This window comes from Simochromis diagramma, unplaced genomic scaffold, assembly GCF_900408965.1.
Source record: "Simochromis diagramma unplaced genomic scaffold, fSimDia1.1 OVJJ01000385.1, whole genome shotgun sequence".
In the NCBI taxonomy this organism is placed as follows: Eukaryota; Metazoa; Chordata; class Actinopteri; order Cichliformes; family Cichlidae; genus Simochromis; species Simochromis diagramma.
Genome location: NW_024386751.1, coordinates 197843 through 222446, shown reverse-complemented (window position 1 = coordinate 222446; position 24604 = coordinate 197843). Strand labels below are relative to the sequence as shown.

The window sequence follows — 24604 nt, the reverse complement described above, 5'->3', positions numbered from 1 at the left end:
TTCACTGTCACTGATGATTCCAGGGAATCTTCTCCTCCCCAAACTTTACAGTCTGAACGGGAAACTTGTGCAGACACTGATGTGGAGAAGCCAGCCGTAAAAGTCACTGTCTGGATGTACTTGTACTTGTAACTGCACCTCTTTAGTTTCTTTTAACACCAGCAGATGTTTTGCTGTTCATAAAGACCCTTAACAGGTTTCTGTCTGGCTCCACCCACTGATGCTGAACTCAGCCAATGAGATGGTCTCTCTCTGCAGAACTCCAGCCTGATGTTGAGGAGAAGGCTGTGCAGCAGAGAGGCTGCTTAGTCTTTCATTCTGCTGAACTTTGTTCATCTGCTGTGTGACTTCAGCACCTGAAACATGTTCCTTTACCTGTTTGTACTTTTCTCTCACTGCATAGGTGAGTGTTAGAACACAGAAAAGTCTCATTGTGACAAGATTTGATCAGGAAATAAAAACCAGAGGAGACACAGATTCAGGGAGGAGCTGAGCTGCGACTGAAGAGCAGACGAGACAGAGAAACCTCCACATTCAACACAGAAGATTCAGTCCAACATGTTGTTGTTGGGCTGTTATGAAACTTCTCTGTTAATCATCATGATTCTAACAGGTACATGTGAAAAAACTTCATCCTAATATTTTAATTATTCTTCACGATTTCTTTGTATAATATTTACAGATTTCTGTTTCTTTAGGTGTCAGCTGTCAACAACTCACTGCCAGCAAAGCTGAAGAGTCCAGTTTGGAAGGCAGCACAGCTACTCTGTCCTACAGATACTCCAGACAAGCAACTGGAAGTGATCAGTTCTACTGGTATCGACAATATCCTGGAAAACCACCAGAGTTCCTGACCTTTAACTTGGGAACACAAAACACAACAAATTCCAAACTTTCTGTCAGAATGGTCGACGACAAAAATGGTCTGAACCTTCAGATCTCCTCTGCTGCAGTGTCTGACTCTGCTGTGTACTACTGTGCTGTGCAGCCCACAGTGACAGGAAACAGCAAAACTCTGTACAAAAACCTTTGGAGCAAAGACAACACAATACTCCACAACATCCACTAGAGGGAGCCACACACTGTTAAACCTCTGTAGACTCTGAGAGAATGAGGCACAGCTGTGACAGCGAACTTCAGCAGCTACAATAACGTCACGAGTCTCCTCCTGAGTCTTGTAATCACAGTGTTCAGCTCAGGTGAAGCCTGTCATGCAGCAGCAGAGCAGCAGAGCTGGAAGAAACACAGCCGTGGGAACATTCCTGTTTCAAACCAAACACTCATCTTTCTCCGTTTTGTTTGCTCACAGAATATTAAGAATATTTTAATAGATGATTTTATCTCTTGCAGATGATTCATTCAGCAGATTACAACTAGAAAACAGATTTTTACAGGAGGCTTTGATTAACCTGAAATTGCTCTTTGAGTATAGATGTGTGTGAAAGGGTGAACGAGGCTGTTGTATGAAGCACTCTGAGCGCTCAAGTAGAAAAGTGCTTTATGAGAAGCAGGAAGCTGAAGCTGATAAATGGAGCAAGTCTTGTTTTTCTTCATTTTACTGAAGCTCTTTATAAACCTTTTCCTTCTTAAGGCTTTTTTCTTTTGTATGAAAAAGAAATTCCTCGCTAACACACACGTCTCACTGCCAGACTTAATAATTAACCTACTTTAAAAACATGCACATTACATTACATGAGCTAAAAGGTGGTGTCAAAGACATATCCACGTTCTATCTGAACATATTAATACTCACAAAGATGAAAGTTTCCCAAGGCACGAGCATGTACATGAGCTTCCTCTTTTATTCCTGCTGAAACATTTGTTCACAACATTACCGGAGAAGATACGCCAAAGACAGGGTCATGGCCAAACGCTACTGTTGCTCAATGCATAACACAACAGAGATCATTTGTGACACACGTCTTCCTCTGATCAGATTTCAAAGCCAAAACATTTTAGAATAAATTTACTTACAATATTTATTAATTACACACTTATTTATTACCCTTGTGTAACTAAATCATGTCCTGAACTAATTACTGTCTTTGAGCAACACAGCAAACACAGAGCAGAGAGGAGGAGCAGAGATTCAGGGAGGAGCTGAGCTGTTACTGAACTATAGAAGAGAGAAAAACCTCCACATTCAACAGAGTTCAACACAAAACAAACTTTATGTTCCTCAACATGCTGTCATTACATCACTGTGTGTTTCCTCTGATTCTTCTCACTCTCACAGGTCTGCTCACCTACACAGGAAACTATGTTCAATTAAATGATTACTGTAAATTTTGTGTAACTGATTAATAACAGATATTCCTTTTTCTTCAGTTATCAGATGTGAAGAACTCACTCCAACCAAAGAAAAAGAATTTACTTTAGAAGCCAGCGCTGTTACTCTGTCCTATAAATACTCCAAAGCTGCTGTTGGAACAGATTACTTCTTCTGGTATCGACAATATCCTGGAAAACCACCAGAGTTCCTGATCTCTCATTTTGGAACAGGAGACAGAATATCAGATCGAGTTCCTGGAATAACGTTTAAAGTGAGTGAAGACAAAACACTGATGACTCTTCAGATCTCCTCTGCTGCAGTGTCTGACTCTGCTGTGTACTACTGTGCTGTGAGGCCCACAGTGACAGGAAACAGCAAAACTCTGTACAAAAACCTTTGGAGCAAAGACAACAGAATACTCCACAACATCCACTAGAGGGAGCCACACACTGTTAAACCTCTGATTCTTGATGACAAAGACAACAGAGAAATGAAGCAGTAAAGATCAGAGACAGAGACAGAGCTGCTGTGGAAGCACAAAACTGTTTGATTGGCCCCGCCCACTGAAGTTGAGCTCATCCAATGACATTATTTGTTGGTCATTGTGCTGCAGTGGAAGAACATTGTTCATGTGCTGTCTGTCTGGCTTTAATAACTCCAAAGACATGTTGCTGCACCTCTTTTTGCTTCTATCTCACATTATAGGTGAGTTTAAGAACAGGGATTAAAGTTTAGTTGAAGCTGCTGCATTAAGCAGATATACAGACTGCATTTCACTACTTTTCTTCTTTCTTTTTCCAGGACTAACAGCTGGAGACTCAATCACTCCTCAACAACCTGAAGTCACTAAAACAGAAGGAGAATCTGTCAAACTCACATGTAGCTATGAGACGAGTGCAGGTGGTTTTAGGCTTTACTGGTACAAACATCATTCTGACCTTCAGGCTCCTCAGTTTATACTCTGGAAAGCAGAAGGATCATGGAGTGGTGAATACATACCTAATAAACATTACAAAACCCAAACATCACCTACATCAACCAATCTGACCATAACAGCCCTAACCCTGGCAGACACAGCTCTCTACTACTGTGCTCTAGAAACACAGTGATACAAAGTGTAGAAGAGGCTGTACAAAAACCTGAACACAGATATCTGACTACTCTTCAAAGAGGAGGGAAGTGGTATTCAAAGCACAGCTTCATATCAGATGGATTCTGCTAATTCCTGTTTTATCAGAGTCACTGTGGTTACAGCTGCTAATGAAACACTGTGGGAGGATTCACATGAGCAGCAAATCCACATCAACCACAAACCAACCGTGGGCTCAGCCTGCAGCTGGCAGCACATTTAATCTTTATTTATATTGTACATTTAAATTTCTACATATAAATAAAACATTTCAAAAAGTTGAACTATGGTAAAACATAAGAGTAACACAATTACAACTTAGATACTTTAAAATTAAGAGTTTCATGTTTTGAATTGAAACATTAATCTGAGCCACCGGAGGACAATCATGATGTACTTTAGAGTGCTAGTGTAAATGTGCTATATGCACTATTGTAAAAAAAAGTAGGTTCAGTATGACATGTTTACATTGATCAGAGTACCATCATATCAAACTTTAACCTGCAGCAGGTCAGCTGGGAGATTAAAGCATATCTTACATGTTTGAACTGAACTCTCCTCTGTGACCGCTTTCACTTATGATCAGTCACAGCTCTCTGCAGCCTTCAGTGTCAATCTGTCGTTTCTACATTACAACTTTACAAAGACTTTATGTTTAGAATGAATACATGACATCACAAAAACAACAGGCACTGATAGCTGTATCGATTACTAACACTAATGATGCTCTGAGAAAAAGCCTTTAACTCATCAGCTTGAAAAAAAGAAAACGCTGACATCATTCATCATTACAAAGACATTTTATTTCTTGTTTTTTTTAAATACAGAGTCTTTTACAACAACATGCTGGACATCTTTATTCTGCTTTTGTTACACATGAGGGTTGGAAAAAAATGTTCACAATATGAATTGTATCCAGTTGGCAATGAGATCATTTTAATATTCATTCTGTTTTTCATTTGGAGTTTTCTTTCATCCTCATGATGGCAGTGAAGTGTGACACAGATGGAACAAAACTCACATGATCACAGTTGGAGTGCACTCTAATAAACCTTGAATAGTAATAACACTAACCATGAATCCCTTTTTTTCCTAGTTTGGAGTCGCTTTGGATGTCTTCTCTAGAAAAATTTCAAGACTATGGCGTCTCATCTGTGTGAGTTTTCATGTGTCGCAACAAAACACTATTACGTGTGAACATTTTCCCACAGATTTTACAAATATATGGTTTCTCACCTGTGTGAGTTCTTATGTGAACTAACAAATGACTACTACATGTGAACTTTTTCCCGCATGTGTTACAAAGATACGGCTTCTCACCTGTGTGTGTTCTCATGTGCTCCAGCAAATTACTGCTTCGTGTGAACATTTTCCCACATCTTTTACAATGAAAGGGTTTCTCACCTGTGTGCGTTCTTAAGTGAACTGACAGATGCGTACTACATGTGAACTTTTTCCCACAGGTTTCACAAGGATACGGCTTCTCACCTGTGTGGATTCTCATGTGGACCAGCAGATGACTGTTCTGACTGAAGGTTTTTCCACATGTCTGGCAGGAATGTAACTTCTCTTTCGTGTGGATTCTCATGTGGCGCACCAAATTGCTCCTATGAGAAAAACTTCTCTGACATATTTTACAAGAATGTGGCTTCTCACCAGTGTGGATTCTGTAATGCTCTTTTATTTGGGACCTTTTCTTAAAGCTTTTTCCACAAACATCACATTTTAAAGACTTTTTACCTGTTTCAGTTTTACATTGACTACCTGACATGGGACAGTCTTCAGCATTGTTATTGGCTCTTCTGTTCGTATTTCCAGTTGATCCTGGATCTACTTTCTTGCTTCCTTCCTGATCCTGGGTGCGAGTTTCAGGACAGCTGTGAGGGAGTGGCCTCTCTCTGTCTGGTTCACTGTGCTCTCCTTCCTCAGCAGCAGTCACCATAAAGGTATCCGTCTCCTCCTTCAGTCCCAGCTGCTCTCCATCCTGACTGCTGCACAGTTCCTCCTGTTCCTCTTTAATCTGTGGAGGTTCTGGTTCCTCCTGGTCCACACTCAGCTGGAGTGCCTGATTAGTGAGATCCTCCTCTTCCTTAAAAATGTGTTGCTGTTGGAGGTCTGCAAGGATGAAAGGAGAAAAGAAAAACGCATATTAAAATATCGATTGTAATAAGGCTCCACAGTGTGAGTCAGTAAAGAAATCCATAAAAAAATGTCCTCTTCTAGTCACTGCTGATGATCGCTGCTGTCAGCTGTTAAAAATATTGGAGAATGAGTGTTGATGTTGGAATCCTCACAGTCAGTTATGAAGTGAGAAAGTCGCATCAAGATTATTAGAAGGAGAAAGGCCACAGCTGAGAATACACACCCTACTCCACAATTAAGAACAGAAAAGACTGCCTTTTATTGTCATAATACAGATGTACAATGAACAGTGTGTATTAAAAAATAGCAATTATACAAATATTGGAAAAAATTATTTTGTTATATATATATATATATATATATATATATATATATATATATATATATATATATATATATATATATATATATATATATATATATATACACATACACACACACATATATTTACAGTGCGGGCTATTGCACATAAATTAAATGTCACACAGTGGTGATGTTAGTTGAGTTGTAGTCTGTGTATAGAAGTCCTTGAATTGGGGGGTGGAACTGTGTGGTCAGTGCTTGTGTGAGTTCAGGCTGGTTATGGCTCTTTGAAAGAAACAGTTTTTTAGTCAGTCGGTCTTTGTGCTGATGCACCTGTAGTGCTGCCCTGAGGGAAGCAGGCTGAAGAGGTCAAAGCCAGGGGGGGAGCTGTCCTTGATGATGTTTGCTGCTCTGCTGAGGAGGAATAAATGTCCATTAGGGAGGCGAGAGGGCAGTCAATGATCTTCTGTGCTGCCTTAACTACACTCTGAAGCCTCGCTCTGTCCGCCTTAGTACAGCTGCCGAACTATAGTGTGATGCAGTATCTCAGCAGGCTCTCAATGGACGAGCGGTAGAAGGTCAGCAGCAGGTTGGAGTCCAGTTTGTACTTCCTGAGGACCCTCAGGAAGTGTAGTCGCTGTTGGGTCTTCTTGATGACCATTGTGATGTTGTCTGTCCAGGAGATGTCAGTGGAGATGACGACGCAGAGAAACCAGAAGGTATGGACTCTCTCCACACAGTCTGCGTTGATGTAAAGGGGGACTAAGTCAGTGCTGTGGCTCCTGAAGTCGACAATGACCTCTTTGGTTTTCTTGGTGTTCACTGCCAGGTTGTTCTCTGAACACCATGCTGCCAACTTCAGGACTTCTTCTCTGTAGAAGAAGGGATGGCTACCTGATCTAGTGAGAGGTTGCAGATTCTTGTGAAGATGAGGGTGAGCTGGTGGGTGCATGCTCTTAGCACCTTGCCAGGTACTCTGTCTGGATCGGCAGCCATTTTAGTAAGATCTAATACATATATTAAAAGATCAGAGGAGAAATTCTGTCCATTAGGGCTGGGCGATATGGCCTAAAATCCATATCACGGTATAATTTGAAGCATGCGTGGTAACGATATATATCGCGATATATTATTTTCTTCTGTATAACGTATTTTACACACTTAAAATCCTTTAATTTTCTCAAAAATCGACAGTGCGCCTTATGGGTGCGCCTTCTGGTTGTGCTTACTGACTTTGAACTGATTTTATGTGGTACACAGCGCTCAAAAATCTGTCAAAATGTAGCTTTGGTAAGCTACGAAGCCGCACCGCTTGATACCATTGATTTGTTGTGTGGTAGTAACAGGTAAATAAACTTTTTTTTTTTATTATTTGAATATATATAAGTGCTTGTGTATAAATACACAAACAATACACATATGCTTTCATGCTTTCAATTGTGTAATTTAAGTGATCTAGGTAGCTCTGTTTTGGAAGTTCAGTTAACGCTAGAAATGTGCTTTGGACTTTGTGCATGCTTTGTCTCTGGGGGCCACCGCATATATTTATATATAAACATATATAAATAAAACCACTTTTTTTTACATTAGTAATTCCTTTAGTGCATAATTTTATATTATTGTTAATAATAAATTAATTAAAGCAACAAAACAACCTGAAGAGCCGGTTCGGAGCCGAACGATCCGACTCTTTTTTGTCACGATCCTGGGTCTTATGACCCAGTGTTTTGAGTTTAGTTTATTTGGATGTTTATATGATTAAACTCATGAGTTTATTTGGATGTTTATATGATTAAACTCATGAGTTTATTTGGATGTTTATATGATTAAACTCATGAGTTTAATCATATAAACATCCAAATAAACTAAACTCAAAACACTGGGTCATAAGACCCAGGATCGTGACACTTTTTAATGATCCGAGCCGAAAGAGCCGGTTCTCTAAAAAGAGCCAGAAATCCCATCACTACTTTTGACCAAAACAGGCGCAGCTTGATGACACCATCAACATGCGGTAGAGCGGTATAGTCAAAATCTGTACCGTTGGCCAAATTTATATCAAATTTATATCATTTCTACCGTTTACACCGCCCACCCCTACTGTCCATTACAAATCTTAACAGATCCCTCCGGAAGGACAGATCGAGTACCCTGGCACTGACCTTCCTGTGAAGACTGAAGCGATGCCAGCTCAGCAGGTGGTGGTGATCAGCTGACAGCTCAGTTTCAGTTTTCAGTTTTATTTGTCGTATGCAAGTTAGCACAGGGTCAACATCGCAATGAAATGTATTTGACGAGCAGCAGACAGTCACTCAGCAGAATGGTACAGTAGAAGAAAAAATAAATAAAAATAAAAAATAAAAATAGTAAAGAGCAAAATATTAATAAGATATAATAAAGGGAAAAAAGAGAGAAATTTCCAGTTAACTGACTGAATATATGTATGTATATATAAATATATGTACACACTAGTGACTAAATAAAGAAAATCTTAAATAGGAATGGGGGAGGGCAGATGGGACACTGCACAGGGATGAGCAGCAGTACAAACTGAACAGTACAAAGTTTTTTGTTTTTTTTGTGGCAGTTGTTACAGTATTGCACTTTTTAAAAACATAACTATCAATAAAGTGGAGTGACCAGTGCAGATTAAACAGAGAACTTGTGAAGCTGCAGCTTCTGAGTGCGTCCCGTGGACTGTGTGTGTTGAAGTGTTGTGGTTGAGGCGTCGTATGGCTTGATGGTAGAAACTGTTTAAGTCTTGTAGTCCGAGCAGACAGACTCCTGTAACGTCTGCCAGATGCTCTCCACACCCAGCTGACAACAACACACCGTTACAAAATCAGCTGAGAGCTTTAACCAAGCTCGCATTAGCCGGACTGTCTGTGTGCTAGCTGACTCACCAAAACTTTAAACTCCAATCAGAGATAACGGGTATCACGGGGCTAGTTATCGACTCTCACCGGCTGAGAGACAGACTGTCTGCCCACTGAGGTTTCCTGAGCCTCGGTGTGGGGTCCCTGTGCTCACCCTACAGGACAGCTACAGGACAAACGTTTAAAACGGCGTTAATGAGGATCACGGCAGCATCAGAGTCAGACTCACCTGCTGTGTGCAGCTTGATTTGGGGTTTCCAGGTGATATCCAGCAGTCTGCGCTGACGGTCGATCTCTTCCTCGTACTGGACGATCGTTTTTTCAAACTCCAAGAATATTTGTTCAGCAGCAGCAGTTAGTCGCTCGTTGATAAACTCTCTCAGATACTGAGCTGAAGGCATCGTTGCTGCCGCAGCTCACACACTCAGCTCACACTCGCCGCTGATTCAACACAGGTGGAAAGCTACTTCCGCCTTTCCTTTGTTTACTTCCGCCTGGTGTCACACGGTCAAGCTCCGGCAGACAAGGGCTTCCGTTCCACTTCGTTTACGTAACAGCTCAGTTTCTAGTAGGAGGGAATATTAGTTACACATTCCTGAAAAATAAAAGGTTTCGGTAACATCATAAGTGGATTTTTCCCACCTTGATGCTAAAATCTGATTCCCAGTTTGAATCCAGTGGCTCCAGAGACTGTTTGGTATCACAGGCTGTGGATCTCTGTGGTGAACAGGGTTTGGAATATAAACAAGAATAAGATGCTCTCTGCTGAGTAAGCTGTACCTGTGCAGGCCGCCTCCTCTTACATCCCACCATCAAACACCACATCTCACACTTTATGGAGCACGTGGCCAAAAGGACTAACACCTCAGCTCACCTCCATTCACCTGATTCAGGTGTGTTGACCCAGGGTGAGATCTAAAACCTGCAGGGAAACCAGCCCTCGTGGACTAGGGTTGGGGACCCCTACCTTACAATATTAAGCTTCTTGAAGCTTAATATTGCTCTGATTTGGCACTATATGAATAAAATTGAACTGAGTTCATTTAATTGATGATTTTAAATTGGTTTAGCTGAAGAGAAAGGACCCAGAAAACTGTTTGACGTACTTTTCATTGGTATATATTTTTTAAAAAGATACATAAAACACAACTGTTAATATGAGTATAACATCTATGTATGTTTTAATGGAACCTGTACCTGGAAACCAACTGTGTGGTGTTCATGTGCCTGAATATGGGACTAATTTATTTGTGCATGTATGTTTTTAATTTTCAGTGGAATATCTAATAAAGTAAGGAAAAGGCAAACATGTTAATCCATTCAGGCATCACGCTGCATGTATAGAGTAGAGAGGTTCCTTCACTGGTCCTGCTGCTCATTCTGTACAGGCAGCTGAAGGAGTTTAGGTCAGGAAACCAATTTGTTGACACAGACAAACATGGAGACAGAACACAGACACGGTCTGCTTTTCATTTGGATGATGATAGTCTCCTTTCAGACTGGTGAGTCATCAAAAGATGGAGTGAGATGTAAAAGGAGATGATGGACATGAAAATATCTGGATGTTGTTTGAATTGATTCACTTTTATAAACTAAGTTTAAAGATGCAGAAACATGATGGTGAAATATGTCTTTGTTGTTTTCAGGATCCTCTGAGGATTTACTGACACCATCTAAAGATGTAGTGATGAGTTTGGAAGGAGACACTGTGACTCTCTCCTGCAACTATTCAGGCTCTGTCCTCAACCTCTACTGGTACCATCAGAAGTCTGGTTCACATCCACAGCTTCTCATAGATGAACATTCAGAGAAAATAGAAAAGCTGAAGTTTAGAAAAGATCAAGACAAAAGCGATTTTTATCTGAAGATCTCCTCTGCTGCAGTGTCTGACTCTGCTGTGTACTACTGTGCTGTGAGGCCCACAGTGACAGGAAACAGCAAAACTCTGTAACAACCTTTGTAGAGACAGAGCTGCTGTGGAAGCACAAAACTATTTGATTGGCTGAGCTATAAAACTGACTCCGCCCACTGATCTTGAGCTCATCCAATGACATTATTTGTTGGTCATTGTGCTGCAGTGGAAGAACATTGTTCATGTGCTGTCTGTCTGGCTTTAATAACTCCAAAGACATGTTGCTGCACCTCTTTTTGCTTCTATCTCACATTATAGGTGAGTTTAAGAACAGGGATTAAAGTTTAGTTGAAGCTGCTGCATTAAGCAGATATACAGACTGCATTTCACTACTTTTCTTCTTTCTTTTTCCAGGACTAACAGCTGGAGACTCAATCACTCCTCAACAACCTGAAGTCACTAAAACAGAAGGAGAATCTGTCACACTCACATGTAGCTATGAGACAGATGCAGGTGGTGCTTGGCTTTATTGGTACAGACATGATTCTGACCTTCAGGCTCCTCAGTTTATTCTCAGGAAAGGAGCCAAAGGATACACGGGTGAATATATTCCTGATAAACGTTATGGATCCCAAACAACAGATAAATCAACTACTCTGCGCATAGCAGCCCTAACCCTGGCAGACACAGCTCTCTACTACTGTGCTCTAGAAACACAGTGATACAAAGTGTAGAAGAGGCTGTACAAAAACCTGAACACAGATATCTGACTACTCTTCAAAGAGGAGGGAAGTGGTATTCAAAGCACAGCTTCATATCAGATGGATTCTGCTAATTCCTGTTTTATCAGAGTCACTGTGGTTACAGCTGCTAATGAAACACTGTGGGAGGATTCACATGAGCAGCAAATCCACATCAACCACAAACCAACACTTTATATCAGCATCAACAGTCAGGAAACATCGTTGCTGTCTGTGGTCCTGAAATGGAAAGCATCTGAAATGTAAATGTCGTGAAACGAAGGGGTTTCTGTGTCTCTGAGCCCAGGACACTCTGACAAAAGACAATCTTCATCTCCAGAATTTCACTTCCTGATTTAAGTTAACAGTTCAGTATTAATTCTGACACACTGTGGCTTCTGATTCTGTGAAATGTCTTCATCTTCAGCTCTGCATCTTTACTGCGGCTTTGATTTATAAATCATGAAACAGACAAAAAAACTTTAGAAAGAGCTTTTTATAAGAGCATGGTGAAAATCTACAACTTCCTAGTTTCACTTCTAAATCCTGAACAATCAAAATTAGTTGAACACAAAACAGAAGAACAAAAAGTGATACATGCTTTCCACAAATAAAAGACTCGTGTGGTCAGTGAGCACTACAGGATTTCTCAGCTTCAGTATCTCAGGTCACAATCCAAATATCTGAGGTAGAGTAAAAACAAGGGAAAGAAATCATACGTAGATCAGAATATGACAGAATACAATGGAAACATTTCATACATCCAATTTTCCAACCAAGTTCAAATACACACACAAACTTAACTGATGGCGGTAAAAGGAAAACAAAGCCAGTCTAACTCTGCAGGGAAAGAAGCTGCTTTAAAAACTAAGAGTTGCCGAGCAACGCCTCCACTTGTACCTTTTGATATTTACATTGTTGTGACAGAAAACTGCAGCAAACTCACAGAACTTAGCAACAACAGGAAACACTTCGGTTCATATTACACACATTTTTCTACCAGAGTGTGTGAGTGCTGGAAAACACAGATTTTATAATGAAACAGAACAAATGTACTTCTGTCTATGGCCGGCTTTAACAAGAGTTTATATCATGAAACACCAACTGTAATTCAGTGGCTGTCCGCACATCCAATGGTACACTGCACAAACAAACTTAACACAATTCAAACAAAAAATGACCTTGTGTGAGATTCATCATGTTTCACTGGAGAATTAAAAACCCTCATCATGAGAGCGCCACAGCGTGACACAGAAGCGACACCGAGTCGTCTAAAGTTGCGTCTCTGCTGCACATGAGAGAAAATAAAAGTAATAACACATAAAATTGTCACATTGTGTTGATCAGTAGCTTGTAGGGCAGTGAAATGATCAGATTTCAGCCTTGAATTTGATTTTGGCTTCCTTCTATGAAATGATGATCATGGAACAAAACTGAAACTGTGTGCTCGACAAACAGAACACAAAAGCACATCAAGCACTTCCTGAATCACAGCTGTTCTCTGAAGGTTTCCTGAACTCGTCTGCACGAGTAACACTGTGTTAAGACACATATAACAAAACTGAGCTGTGCTGTACAGCAGAGGGGGAGGAGCTTGTCGTTCAGCATCATACTCTGTTGTTTTGAAATACTTTGAATTTAATGGAAGAGACGTAATGAAGACGAAATCACGTGTGAAGAGTGCTTTAACCTCCTAAGACCCGAACTCTTCCACGGCAGCATTTTTAATTTCTCTTTGATATTTGGTCACATCGGGGCCCGATGAATGTAAAAACAAAGAATTGCCAGATTTTTTTTTTAAAACTTATTTTTGTTTTTAAGAAAAATGAGAGCCACATATGAGGATATTCGTTTAAAATTCTGATAGAACAGTAGCAGTATAACGTCCTCGTAAGTGGATATCAGGCCCTGGTAGAGCAAAACTGAGTATTTTGGTCTAAATAACCCAAAATGTGACGTCCACATGTGGACGGCAGGTCCCAGGAGGTTAATCGCCTGAAAACAATCCACGAACTGCAGCACGACTGACGCACAAAGGCTAAAGAAATAAAGAAATGGTTACTGACGTGAGTTATCCGACATTGACTCGTCATGTCCACAATAAAGGTTTCAGCACACGGACTCGCTCACTCAGTTCTATTCCTGAAGAGGAGATACCTGCACTGCATGCAAAAGCACGCAGGGAAACGTAGAGGGAGGTCAGAGCTGTCGATCTACATCCATCATGCAGGTACAGTGAATGCAGGGAAAGACTTTACATTTAGTGTTAAGTGGATGCGCTTACATCAGGCTTGCACCATATCGGTCTGGAAAAGTGTTTTAATTAATTCGTTAATATATATATATTTTTTGGAATGTGGGTGAGTAATATTAGGAATGTTGCATTATGGATGTAAAAGCAGTGTTATGTTTACATGCAGTAAATGCCTTTTGTCACTAAAATACATGAATAATCACAACAATTAATCATGATCACAATATTGATCAAAAAATCAGGAGAATTATTTTTGCCAGAATCGTGCGGTCCTACTAGTTTGGTAGAAATCGACTCACAAGTGCAAAAATCTCCTCAACAAACAGTTTTGATCCTTTCGTTAGTCATATGTTCAAACTCACAGCACCGCGGCTGTTCACACTGCAAAAACAATACAGCTGCATCTTAGTCACCTACACTAGCCAAATGCTTTTTAATGGCCAACAGTCATTTCATATTTATTTTATAGTTTGTTTGAGATCTGCTGCTGAGAATGATTCAATTTTAGATTTACATGTTTGTTCGATCACGGCTGCAGAAATGAGGATGAACTCTGCTGCAGACGCACAGGATAATACACCCAATCTTTGTTTTCATCATGAAGAGGAGTGAGTGTGTGTTAAAGTGGGAAACACATGAGTCGAAATCTTACACTTTTTCTTCACCTACTGTTTCTGCTTTTACACACACATATATATAAAAAACATAAATAACTGTAAAGTTAAAAATCAGACAAATGTTAGTTCCTAATACTGTTTTACCTTCATATGTTTACAGAATGAGATGATTCATCATCTGAACTAAAGACATGTTAAGTGCCAGTATGGATATGGGACTCTACTTCCCGCCTCCTATTTTCCCATTTCTGAAACAGGCGTGAGCATCTACAGTGTTCATACTAAGTGCTATCGTCTACAGGCTGCTGTTGAATAGCAGAATATCAGAAGACTACAAGTAAGCTATTAGGTTAGCGCCGGTTCACATCACTACATCTTAATATACATAAATCTGCATCATCACCGGTGAGAGCCGAGAACACGCAGAAAAACTGACGTTTAAATTGTGATGTTTTTTTGTTTGCCAGATTTCATTATTTCATCACATTTATGGAACATGTATGAGCTTTTGAGATCAGTCATGACCTTAATTTCAGACTTTTAAAGACCTTTTATTGAGCAGCAGGAAGTGTGTAAAGCCAGCTCTGATTGTGAAAGCTTTACTGTTAACGGGTTCGATACTTTTGTCAAGCTCGGCTTCATAAATACACTGTTCCCTGCTAAATATTCAGAACTAAAACTTTTTCCCTGCGTGAGTTTTCATGTGGACTACCAAACCACCTCTTTGGGTAAAACTTTTCCCACATACTTTGCAAGTGTATGGCTTCTCACCGGTGTGAATTCTCACGTGCACCAATAAAGTACATTTTTTAGTGAAACTTTTCCCACATGTTTTGCAAGAATACGGCTTCTCTCCTGAGTGGATCCTCATGTGGACCAACAAACTGCCCCTTTGAGTGAACGTTTTCCCGCACGTTGTGCAAAAAAATGGATTTTCACCTGTGTGCACCGCCTTGTGCTTTTTAAGTGCTAATAAGTAACAAAATCTTTCACCACAGGTGTTACAGGTATACGGTTTCTCACCCGAGTGGGTCCTCATGTGAACCAACAGACTACCGCCTTGAGTAAAACTTTTCCCACACGTTTCACAAAGATAGGGCTTCTCGCCTGTGTGGATTCTGTGATGTTCGTGTATTTTGTATTTATTCTTAAACAATTTTCCACAAACATTGCATGTTACCGACTTTTTACCTATGTCAGTGTTACACTGACCCTCTGACGTGGGAGAGTCTTCTGCATCGGTACTGTGACTTCTGTTTGCACTATGTGCTGATCCTAAATCTACATAGTTGCTTCCTCCCTGATCTTGACCCTCAGCTATCAGGAAGCTGTGAGAGAGGAGCTGCTCCCTGTCTGGTCCTGGTTCACCGTGGGCTCTTTCCTCATAAGCAGCAGTCACCATAAAGGTATCAATGTCCTCCTTCAGTGCAAGCTGCTGTCCCTCCTGACTGCTGTAGAAATCCTCCTGTTCATGTTTGATCTGGAGAGGCTCTGGTTCCCCGCGGTTCTCCTCATTACAGAGCTGCTGGTTAATGAGAAAATCCTCCTCCTTATAGACATGCTGCTGCTGGAGGCCTAGAACGAAGCCAACATAAAGAAAACTGATGTGATGACAGAAAAACTCCTCTGAGCAATCATTAAAATAAACACACACAATGTTTCCGCTTCTTCTAAAAGTCTGGTCGGATGTGTAAAAAAAAGCTAAAAATCACGTCTGGAAAAAGATTTTTGTTTTTTTTTTGTGGGGATAAACCGTTTATTTTACAGCATTACCTCAGTAATGGATTGGATTTATAGAGCGCTTTTCAAGGCACCCAAAGCGCTTTACAATGCCACTATTCATTCACTCTCACATCCACACACTGGTGGAGGCAGCTACAGTTGTAGCCACAGCTGCCCTGGGGCAGACTGACAGAAGCCAGGCTGCCATATCGCGCCATCGGCCCCTCTGGCCAACACCAGTAGGCGGTAGGTGAAGTGTCTTGCCCAAGGACACAACGACCAGGACAGAGGGCCCAGGGATCGAACCGGCGACCTTCCGGTTACAGATGCGATTCCCAACCCCCTGAGCCACGGTCGCCCCAAATAAACCCACACACAGGGTTAAAAAGGTAGTAAAGAGCTTCATAAAATTACATTTATAATATATTAAAACTCAAAGAAACCTACAGAACCAAACTCACTAATATAACTACATGCCCAGGCACATAAAGAAAAGGCCTTTTATATTCTTATTTCTTGGTGTCAGTGAAAATCCAGGCAGGGCGTTCTGAATCAGCTGAGAAGACAGTTAAAAAAGTTTTTAAAAAATGAACGTATGAACGACCTTGTGAGAGTCATCAGCTGTTCTTGTTTTTTTGTTTTGCTTCTGTGTGTTTTTGGCTTTGAAGCAGAGCTTAAATATAACAACTGACATTAAATATAAAGCGCTTTGAGGCAATTGTTGCTGTGCTTTGGTGCTATATAAATAAAACCAAAGTGAATTGAAGTGCTATTGCAGATCAATATTATATTTCCATCATCTGTTCGTGTGTTTTATTTGATCATTTCTCGTTCACTCTGAGAGTTACTGAGAGCACCAGGGGGATAAGTGGATGCTACCGAGAGTAACGTCAGGCTCAAAAAGCAGCACCACTGCTCTCATTCTCTCCTCTCAGTGTGCACACAGACACGCATGGTAGTGGGTAACCATGGTAACCGTTCAGGTTATTATTTCCATGCAAAAGAAAGAACACAAGTACCACTGTTGTCTAACCGAGTAACTAATATACTGTGCATGTATATAGTGCATATTACTTTACAAAGTCAGTGTGCACTCTGTGACAATAATGTGACTTCAGAAGAAGAAAATAAGCCCTTCATTTGAAAAAATGTGATTGACTCAAAATAAAATACATAAGATGTGTGTGAAACAGAAGAGGAAGAGATGCAGCTGTGAAGACACGTTTCACTGGATGGAAAAGAACCCGGTAATAAAAAGCAACAGATGTGTTGGATGCACATCTGTAGCTGCATGAAATATTGGCCTGTAGTCGGCAGCGGACCTGACGACAGTTCAGCTCTTATGGTAGGAAATACTGTCTAAATATTTCCCTTTATGCAATGTTTTTAAATAATTAGCTGACTCAATGAAAAAATAATCTGATGCTAAGTAACCAATCATCACGTTGCACTATTTTTACAACCAGGACAATAAGAGAGAGCAGAGGTGATGACGAGTGCGGGAGTGAAGAAGAGCTGAACATCCCAAAGCAATAATATGATAAACATATAAAACATAGCAAATAACTTTAAAATGAGTGAGACTCGTTCATGTGTGAGTTCATCCATCCATCAGAGTGAGACTCGCCTGCTGTGTGCAGCTTTATCTCGGGTTTCCAGGTGATATCCAGCAGTCTGCGCTGACGGTCGATCACTTCCTCGTACTGGACGATCGTTTTTTCAAACTCTGAGAAGATTTCTTCCGCAGCAGCAGTTAGTCGCTCGTTGATAAACTCTCTCAGATACTGAACTGAAGACATGGTTGCTCAAACGGCTCAAAGATTCGGCTGAGAGACGACAACAATACGACCGTCTTCCTTCTCTGTCACACAGGAGAAAAGCTAACGGAACTTCCGCTCTTTCCTGTTTACTTCCGCCTGGTGTTACACAGTAAAGTTCCGACAGAGAAGGACAGGTTTCTTTCCCAAATCAGGTTATAGTACGAAGTTATATATTTATTTGTTTTTACCGCATTTCACAAAAACAAAACATTATTTTAACCATAATAAGTTGAATTTCAACTTAGAAAATTCTCTGTTTAAACTGAAAACTGATTGTTAGTTTGAGTTCTTCTCATTTTTATAAGAGAAATAGATTATTGGTTGGTCGACTCACGTTGTGTTCAGCTGCTCCATAAGAATAACAGATTTTCCTTTTATTGTTTTGTTTTAATTTTTTCCCCCGTAAATTTATTTAACTGCGTGCTGGCTTGGTGAAGCACTTTAGTTCAAGTGCTTAAATTAAAGTAAGCGACTGGACTTCTATAAATTTCTTGAAGACGTTTCACTTCCTGTTATTAGGAGGATTTTAGACACCTAAACATATTATTATTATTGTAGTTGTGAATAATAATAATAATAATAACAATAACAACAATAATAATAATAATAAATTCTATTTCAAAGCGCCTTTATAGACACCCAATGACACTTAATGATAGAATAAAACACACAATAGAATATTGGCTGTGAAGAAAAATAAGAAAACAAAAGCACAAGATAAAATAAACAGGTTCACAGTGAATATGCAGATTTGAATAGGTGGGCAGTAGTAGGAGGGATTTAAACCGGGGGAGAGAATCAAGGTTTCTTATATCTGGGGGTAGAGAGTTCCACAGCCTGGGAGCAGAGCAGCTGAAAGCGATGCCTGCCATGGTGCTGAGGTGGAAAGAAGGCACAGCAAGCTGGATAGAAGAAGATGATCGAAGAGATAGTGCTTAACAGGTCAGCAAGGTAGGCAGGAGCGAGGTTGTGAAGGACCTTGTAGGTGAATAGAAGAAGTTTGTACACTATCTGGAATTTCACAGGGAGCCAGTGAAGCTCCTGGAGAACAGGGGTGATGTTCTGGTCGGAGGGGGTTCTTGTAATAATGCAGCTGAGTTTTGAACAGTTGAAGTTGGAGATATTTTTGGGGGAGACCATGCAAGAGAGGATTACACTAGTCAATACGTGAGTTAACGAGACTGTGGACATGAATGGACATAAAACAGTAATTACTCATAGATCCTTGTATGTTGACGACATTCACCATTTAGAAGCATTAAATGTGTATATATCTATTTTAACATCCAATTTCTTAAACTCCAGCAGCTAAAACTGAATCCCCCCTTTCTAAACTAAAATTATGGCAGAGTTAAAAGTTAGAAAATTATAATCTTTTATGTTGCTTTTTTCCTCTGCATCCATGCTTGTTCTCTCTGGGTAATAAAAAAAAACTCTGCAGGAGGGGGAGATACAGGAGAGGTGGAGGAAGATCTCAGCCTGGGCGTCTATTGTCTTGTGTAGTCTGGAAGTTGAGTGGATGACGGGGTGGGTGCAGTTTTCTCTGTGGTGGGGTTGGGTGGGCTGTCCCAGGCTCTGTGGGGCCGGGCGGCGCTGTTGTTCTGGGCCCCGGTCCGGATGGGCCTGGGCCCCCTTTCCCTGGCGGGTTGCAGGGTATGGGGGTGCCTACTGGGGTCAGCGGGGGAGCTGGTCACTTGCTCCTCCCTTCCTTCCCTCCCCATCTCCAGCTGCCTCCCTCTTCCGCTCCACCACAACCACCCACACATGCAGGGCCTTGGGGTAAAGGTGTGTCACCAGGATGCAGGGGAGGCATCCCCCCCCCTCTGTCCCCTTCTGGCTGCCTCTGCCTCAATTTTATCTCACAACTTAGACATTCACATTACTCACACTCTCATTACACATACATATAGGATCTTGGGGGTGGGCACGATACACGGAGTCCAAATTACCATCAGGGTGTACACCTCACCCCTGGCGTCGTTGCCCACCTCTCAATTTTAAATACACGTAGACACTGAGGGCTAGCAGGAGGGGCTATGCGCTTACCTGCTGCTCTCTGGCAGGTAGCTCCATGCCCTCCTGGGTTTTAATTGCACCTTAGAACACACATGCATCAACACTACAATGAGCGGGTGGAGGGAGGTTTGGAGTCTTCTCTCACCCCCGTTCTCTGCGACCTGCTGGAGCGGGGGGTCTGCCTTCACCAGTGTATGAATGTGAGAGTGAATGAATAGTGGTATTGTAAAGCGCCTTGAGGGGTCCCGAAAAGCGCTATATAAGTGCAATCCATTATTATTATTATTACCCGACTGCAATCTGGAAATATTAAATATTTGGTAAAAATGGTAAATGGCCTGTATTTATATAGCGCTTTACTAGTCCCTAAGGACCCCAAAGCGCTTTACATATCCACCCATTCACACACTGGTGATGGCAGCTACATTGTAGCCACAGCCACCCTGAGGCGCACTGACAGAGGCGAGGCTGCCGGACACTGGCGCCACCGGGCCCTCTGACCACCACCAGTAGGCAACGGGTGAAGTGTCTCGCACAAGGACACAACGACCGAGACTGTCCAAGCCGGGGCTCGAACCGGCAACCTTCCAATTACAAGGCAAACTCCCAACTCTTGAGCCACGATCGCCCATTTAGGTATGGATATCTCTCCTAAGCTTGCAGAATTAACTAAATTAAACCACATCCCGCTTTTAAAGGAAGTAGAAGGCGATCTGGCTAGATGGAAATCTCTGCCCATATCACTCATGGGAAGGGTCGCTGCTATAAAAATGATGGTCTTACCAAAAATAAATTATTTATTTTCAATGATCCCAAATAAGCCATCACAAGATTGGTTCAGATCTCTAGACTCGTATATTTCTAAATTCCTTTGAAAAGATAAACCCCCACGTATCAGCTTAAAAACACTACAAAGGACCAAGGATAAAGGAGGATTAGATCTGCCTAACAAGCTTCAGTTCATCTCCAGATGGTTAAAACACACCTTCTTAGATGAACCCTGGATAGATGTAGAACAGGCACTATGTAATAATCTAGAAATTTCAGACCTACCATTTATCAGCTCAAACATCAAACGACATGAATGCTTTAAAAGCATCAACATCAGCTCTTCTCTGACAGCATGGTGGGAGTTTCTAAAAATAAAAGAGTCTTAATCCCATGCAAACGTACACCTCTGGAACCATCTGGGCATATTACAAAACAATAATATGATAAACTTTCCAGATTGGAGTTATAAAGGAATTAAATACCTGGAACATATGTGGGAAGGAACAGACTTTATTTCGTTTGACAGACTAGTTACACAATATGGGATCAACAAGAAACGATTTTTGGAATATCAACAAATTAAATCCATAGTAAAAAAGAAATTTAATCCCAGTGAAGCTGAATTACAAACACCACCAAGTGTGATACAATTTTTTAATCTTAAAACTCCCAAACTGTTGTCTAAAATATACAGAACACTTTCTAAAATAGATGAATCAATGTCCCTTCCTATTGCAAAATGGGAAGCAGATTTATCGATCAGCTTAGACCAAAACCTTTGGTCCCAGATATGATTAAAAACCTTTCAATGGATCAGAAATCTCAGTTTGCAATTAATGCAATATAAAATATTAAATAGAGTGCACTATACTGGTCATAGGATGTTCAAAATGGGCTATACGCCTTCCAACAACTGCTCACACTGTCAAGCAAATACACCGGACAATTATATCCACGCTCTTTGGTTCTGTCCACCAGTTCAGAAGTTTTGGCGCGAGATATGTGAAGACTTATCAAAGTGTCTGAAATGTAACATTCCAACTTCCCCTTTAGTGTGTTTGTTGGGCAACTTGGATGAGGTCACTACAGAAATAAATACAGCTCACATTGTTTTTACGACCCTATGCATTGCCAAGAAAACGGTCCTCATTAACTGGAAAAATAAAAATAATCTTAGTTCTAACCAATATAAAAACCATCTAATAGATCACATTAGTCTTGATACAGCCTCTGCATCACATTTGATCAACAGCGAACTATAGCAGTCCCTTAATTAACCTCTGCTGTCTTTCCTGTCCTCGCAAAGCACCAACAAAATCTCGTGGCACCAGGTTCTGTCCTCTATCACTCCTTTTAAGATATCCGAACTCCTCCATGCGCATTATTCCTCAAGGTGTCCCTTCAGTTCTCATGTGCTTTCACTAGCAACATCTAAACCCTCCCTCCTTGACATAGCCATTCGAGACCACTCTCCAAGCCGACTCGCGGTTCTGACGACATTCAAAATGGAATTATCATCTTCTGTGAGGTTCGTGGAATCAGGTGGCTCTCTGCCGGTTTTGGGGGTTATGATTATAGAAGGTGGTTTTACTCTAATCAGTTCGCAAACCCGTCCAAAGCTGCTGACTGTCACCTCTGTTCATTTCAGAAATTGGTGCCGTTCAGAGTCGATCCACGTCGCTACCTGATCGAGGGTTCCCCTCATTCATCCGTTAAGGTTTTCTCTTCTCCCACAATTCATTCCTAATCGTCTGAGCCCATCCACTCGATTCTATGGAATCCTGGACCGATTTATTGAGGGCACGGACTGTTCATCTTTGCTAGCCTGCCCACCAGTTATATTCCTCTCCTCTGGGTGGCGATGTCACTTGGTGTTCGTCCTGTCTTCCTTCTCTCACTCCAACCAATCACAGCAGATGGCCCCGCCCCTCCCTGAGCCTGGTTCTGCTGGAGGTTTCTTCCTGTTAAAAGGGAGTTTTTCCTTCCCACTGTCGCCAAAATACTTGCTCATAGGGGGTCATATGATTGTTGGGTTTTTCTCTGTAGGTATTATTGTAGGGTCTTGAGGAGACTGTTGTTGTGATTTGCCGCTGTATAAATAAGTTGAATTGAAAATTGAATTATTACTGCAGAGGTCTTTGACCGTACAGTTATTACTGCTTCTAGGGGATGCCTTCTTTGGGCATCTGTCCAGCCTGGGAGCCACCACCAGTCCTCTTCAAGGCCTTCCCCAAACTGCAGATCAATTCATGTCTAAGAATTCAACTTTACCTGATAAAAACGCCGTTAAAGCTAAAATGAGGACTTCGGCCCAATGAGTGTAATGTACCTCATCATGTGTAAATGAATTCATACTGAAATCCAACAGTAACTCTCTAAATCCATGGTAAAACCAAAAACCTAATCAGTTCTTACAGGGAGTGCAGAATTATTAGGCAAGTTGTATTTTTGAGGAATAATTTTATTATTGAACAACAACCATGTTCTCAATGAACCCAAAAAACTCATTAATATCAAAGCTGAATGTTTTTGGAAGTAGTTTTTAGTTTGTTTTTAGTTTTAGCTATTTTAGGGGGATATCTGTGTGTGCAGGTGACTATTACTGTGCATAATTATTAGGCAACTTAACAAAAAACAAATATATACCCATTTCAATTATTTCTTTTTACCAGTGAAACCAATATAACATCTCCACATTCACAAATATACATTTCTGACATTCAAAAACAAAACAAAAACAAATCAGCGACCAATATAGCCACCTTTCTTTGCAAGGACACTCAAAAGCCTGCCATCCATGGATTCTGTCAGTGTTTTGATCTGTTCACCATCAACATTGCGTGCAGCAGCAACCACAGCCTCCCAGACACTGTTCAGAGAGGTGTACTGTTTTCCCTCCTTGTAAATCTCACATTTGATGATGGACCACAGGTTCTCAATGGGGTTCAGATCAGGTGAACAAGGTGGCCATGTCATTAGTTTTTCTTCTTTTATACCCTTTCTTGCCAGCCACGCTGTGGAGTACTTGGACGCGTGTGATGGAGCATTGTCCTGCATGAAAATCATGTTTTTCTTGAAGGATGCAGACTTCTTCCTGTACCACTGCTTGAAGAAGGTGTCTTCCAGAAACTGGCAGTAGGACTGGGAGTTGAGCTTGACTCCATCCTCAACCCGAAAAGGCCCCACAAGCTCATCTTTGATGATACCAGCCCAAACCAGTACTCCACCTCCACCTTGCTGGCGTCTGAGTCGACTGGAGCTCTCTGCCCTTTACCAATCCAGCCACGGGCCCATCCATCTGGCCCATCAGGACTCACTCTCATTTCATCAGTCCATAAAACCTTAGAAAAACCAGTCTTGAGATATTTCTTGGCCCAGTCTTGACGTTTCAGCTTGTGTGTCTTGTTCAGTGATGGTCGTCTTTCAGCCTTTCTTACCTTGGCCATGTCTCTGAGTATTGCACACCTTGTGCTTTTGGGCACTCCAGTGATGTTGCAGCTCTGAAATATGGCCAAACTGGTGGCAAGTGGCATCTTGGCAGCTGCACGCTTGACTTTTCTCAGTTCATGGGCAGTTATTTTGCGCCTTGGTTTTTCCACACGCTTCTTGCGACCCTGTTGACTATTTTGAATGAAACGCTTGATTGTTCGATGATCACGCTTCAGAAGCTTTGCAATTTTGAGACTGCTGCATCCCTCTGCAAGATATCTCACTATTTTTGACTTTTCTGAGCCTGTCAAGTCCTTCTTTTGACCCATTTTGCCAAAGGAAAGGACGTTGCCTAATAATTATGCACACCTGATATAGGGTGTTGATGTCATTAGACCACACCCCTTCTCATTACAGCGATGCACATCACCTAATATGCTTAATTGGTAGTAGGCTTTCGAGCCTATACAGCTTGGAGTAAGACAACATGCATGAAGAGGATGATGTGGACAAAATACTCATTTGCCTAATAATTCTGCACTCCCTGTAGTTCTTCAGTTTTGTCCCATGCGTGCAGAAGTCTCCAGATTCTCTGAATTTGTGGTAAAGACGAGCAATTCTGGGAAACCATCAGGCGACTCGGGAGGAAAGCAGCGCTCTA

At 41.2% G+C, this 24604-nt stretch overlaps 1 protein-coding gene and 2 gene segments (V, D, J or C); 2 read left to right on the top strand and 1 right to left on the bottom strand.

The window, feature by feature from the left end:
* The first annotated feature begins 318 nt into the window (after positions 1-318).
* On the top strand, positions 319-2247 carry LOC120728402. The segment is given in 2 exon segments: positions 319-613; positions 699-2247. Coding segments are annotated over 2 exon segments (426 nt in total).
* Positions 2248-4185: 1938 nt separating this feature from the next.
* LOC120728552 (zinc finger protein 271-like) lies at positions 4186-17821 on the bottom strand. Its single transcript, XM_040023567.1, has 4 exons — positions 17535-17821; positions 14866-15760; positions 8952-9139; positions 4186-5516 (listed from the first exon to the last, which is right to left on the bottom strand). The coding sequence occupies exons 1-4, from the start codon at positions 17704-17706 to the stop codon at positions 4540-4542; spliced, it is 2232 nt and encodes a 743-aa protein (XP_039879501.1). The 5' UTR covers positions 17707-17821; the 3' UTR covers positions 4186-4539.
* Positions 9304-10891, top strand: LOC120728428. The segment is given in 2 exon segments: positions 9304-9615; positions 10369-10891. Coding segments are annotated over 2 exon segments (363 nt in total).
* Positions 17822-24604: the final 6783 nt, after the last annotated feature.

What these genes read in the sequence shown, in the direction of transcription:
- LOC120728552 (XM_040023567.1), bottom strand. Translation starts at nt 17,706, where the DNA reads ATGTCTTCAGTTCAGTATCTGAGAGAGTTTATCAACGAGCGACTAACT. An exon ending in GATAAAGCTGCACACAGCAG is followed by an intron (nt 15,761 to 17,534) that starts GCGAGTCTCACT and finishes GCTTCGTTCTAG; the next exon opens with GCCTCCAGCAGCAGCATGTC. An exon ending in AAAACTCACGCAGGGAAAAA is followed by an intron (nt 9,140 to 14,865) that starts GTTTTAGTTCTG and finishes GCTGAGTGTGTG; the next exon opens with AGCTGCGGCAGCAACGATGC.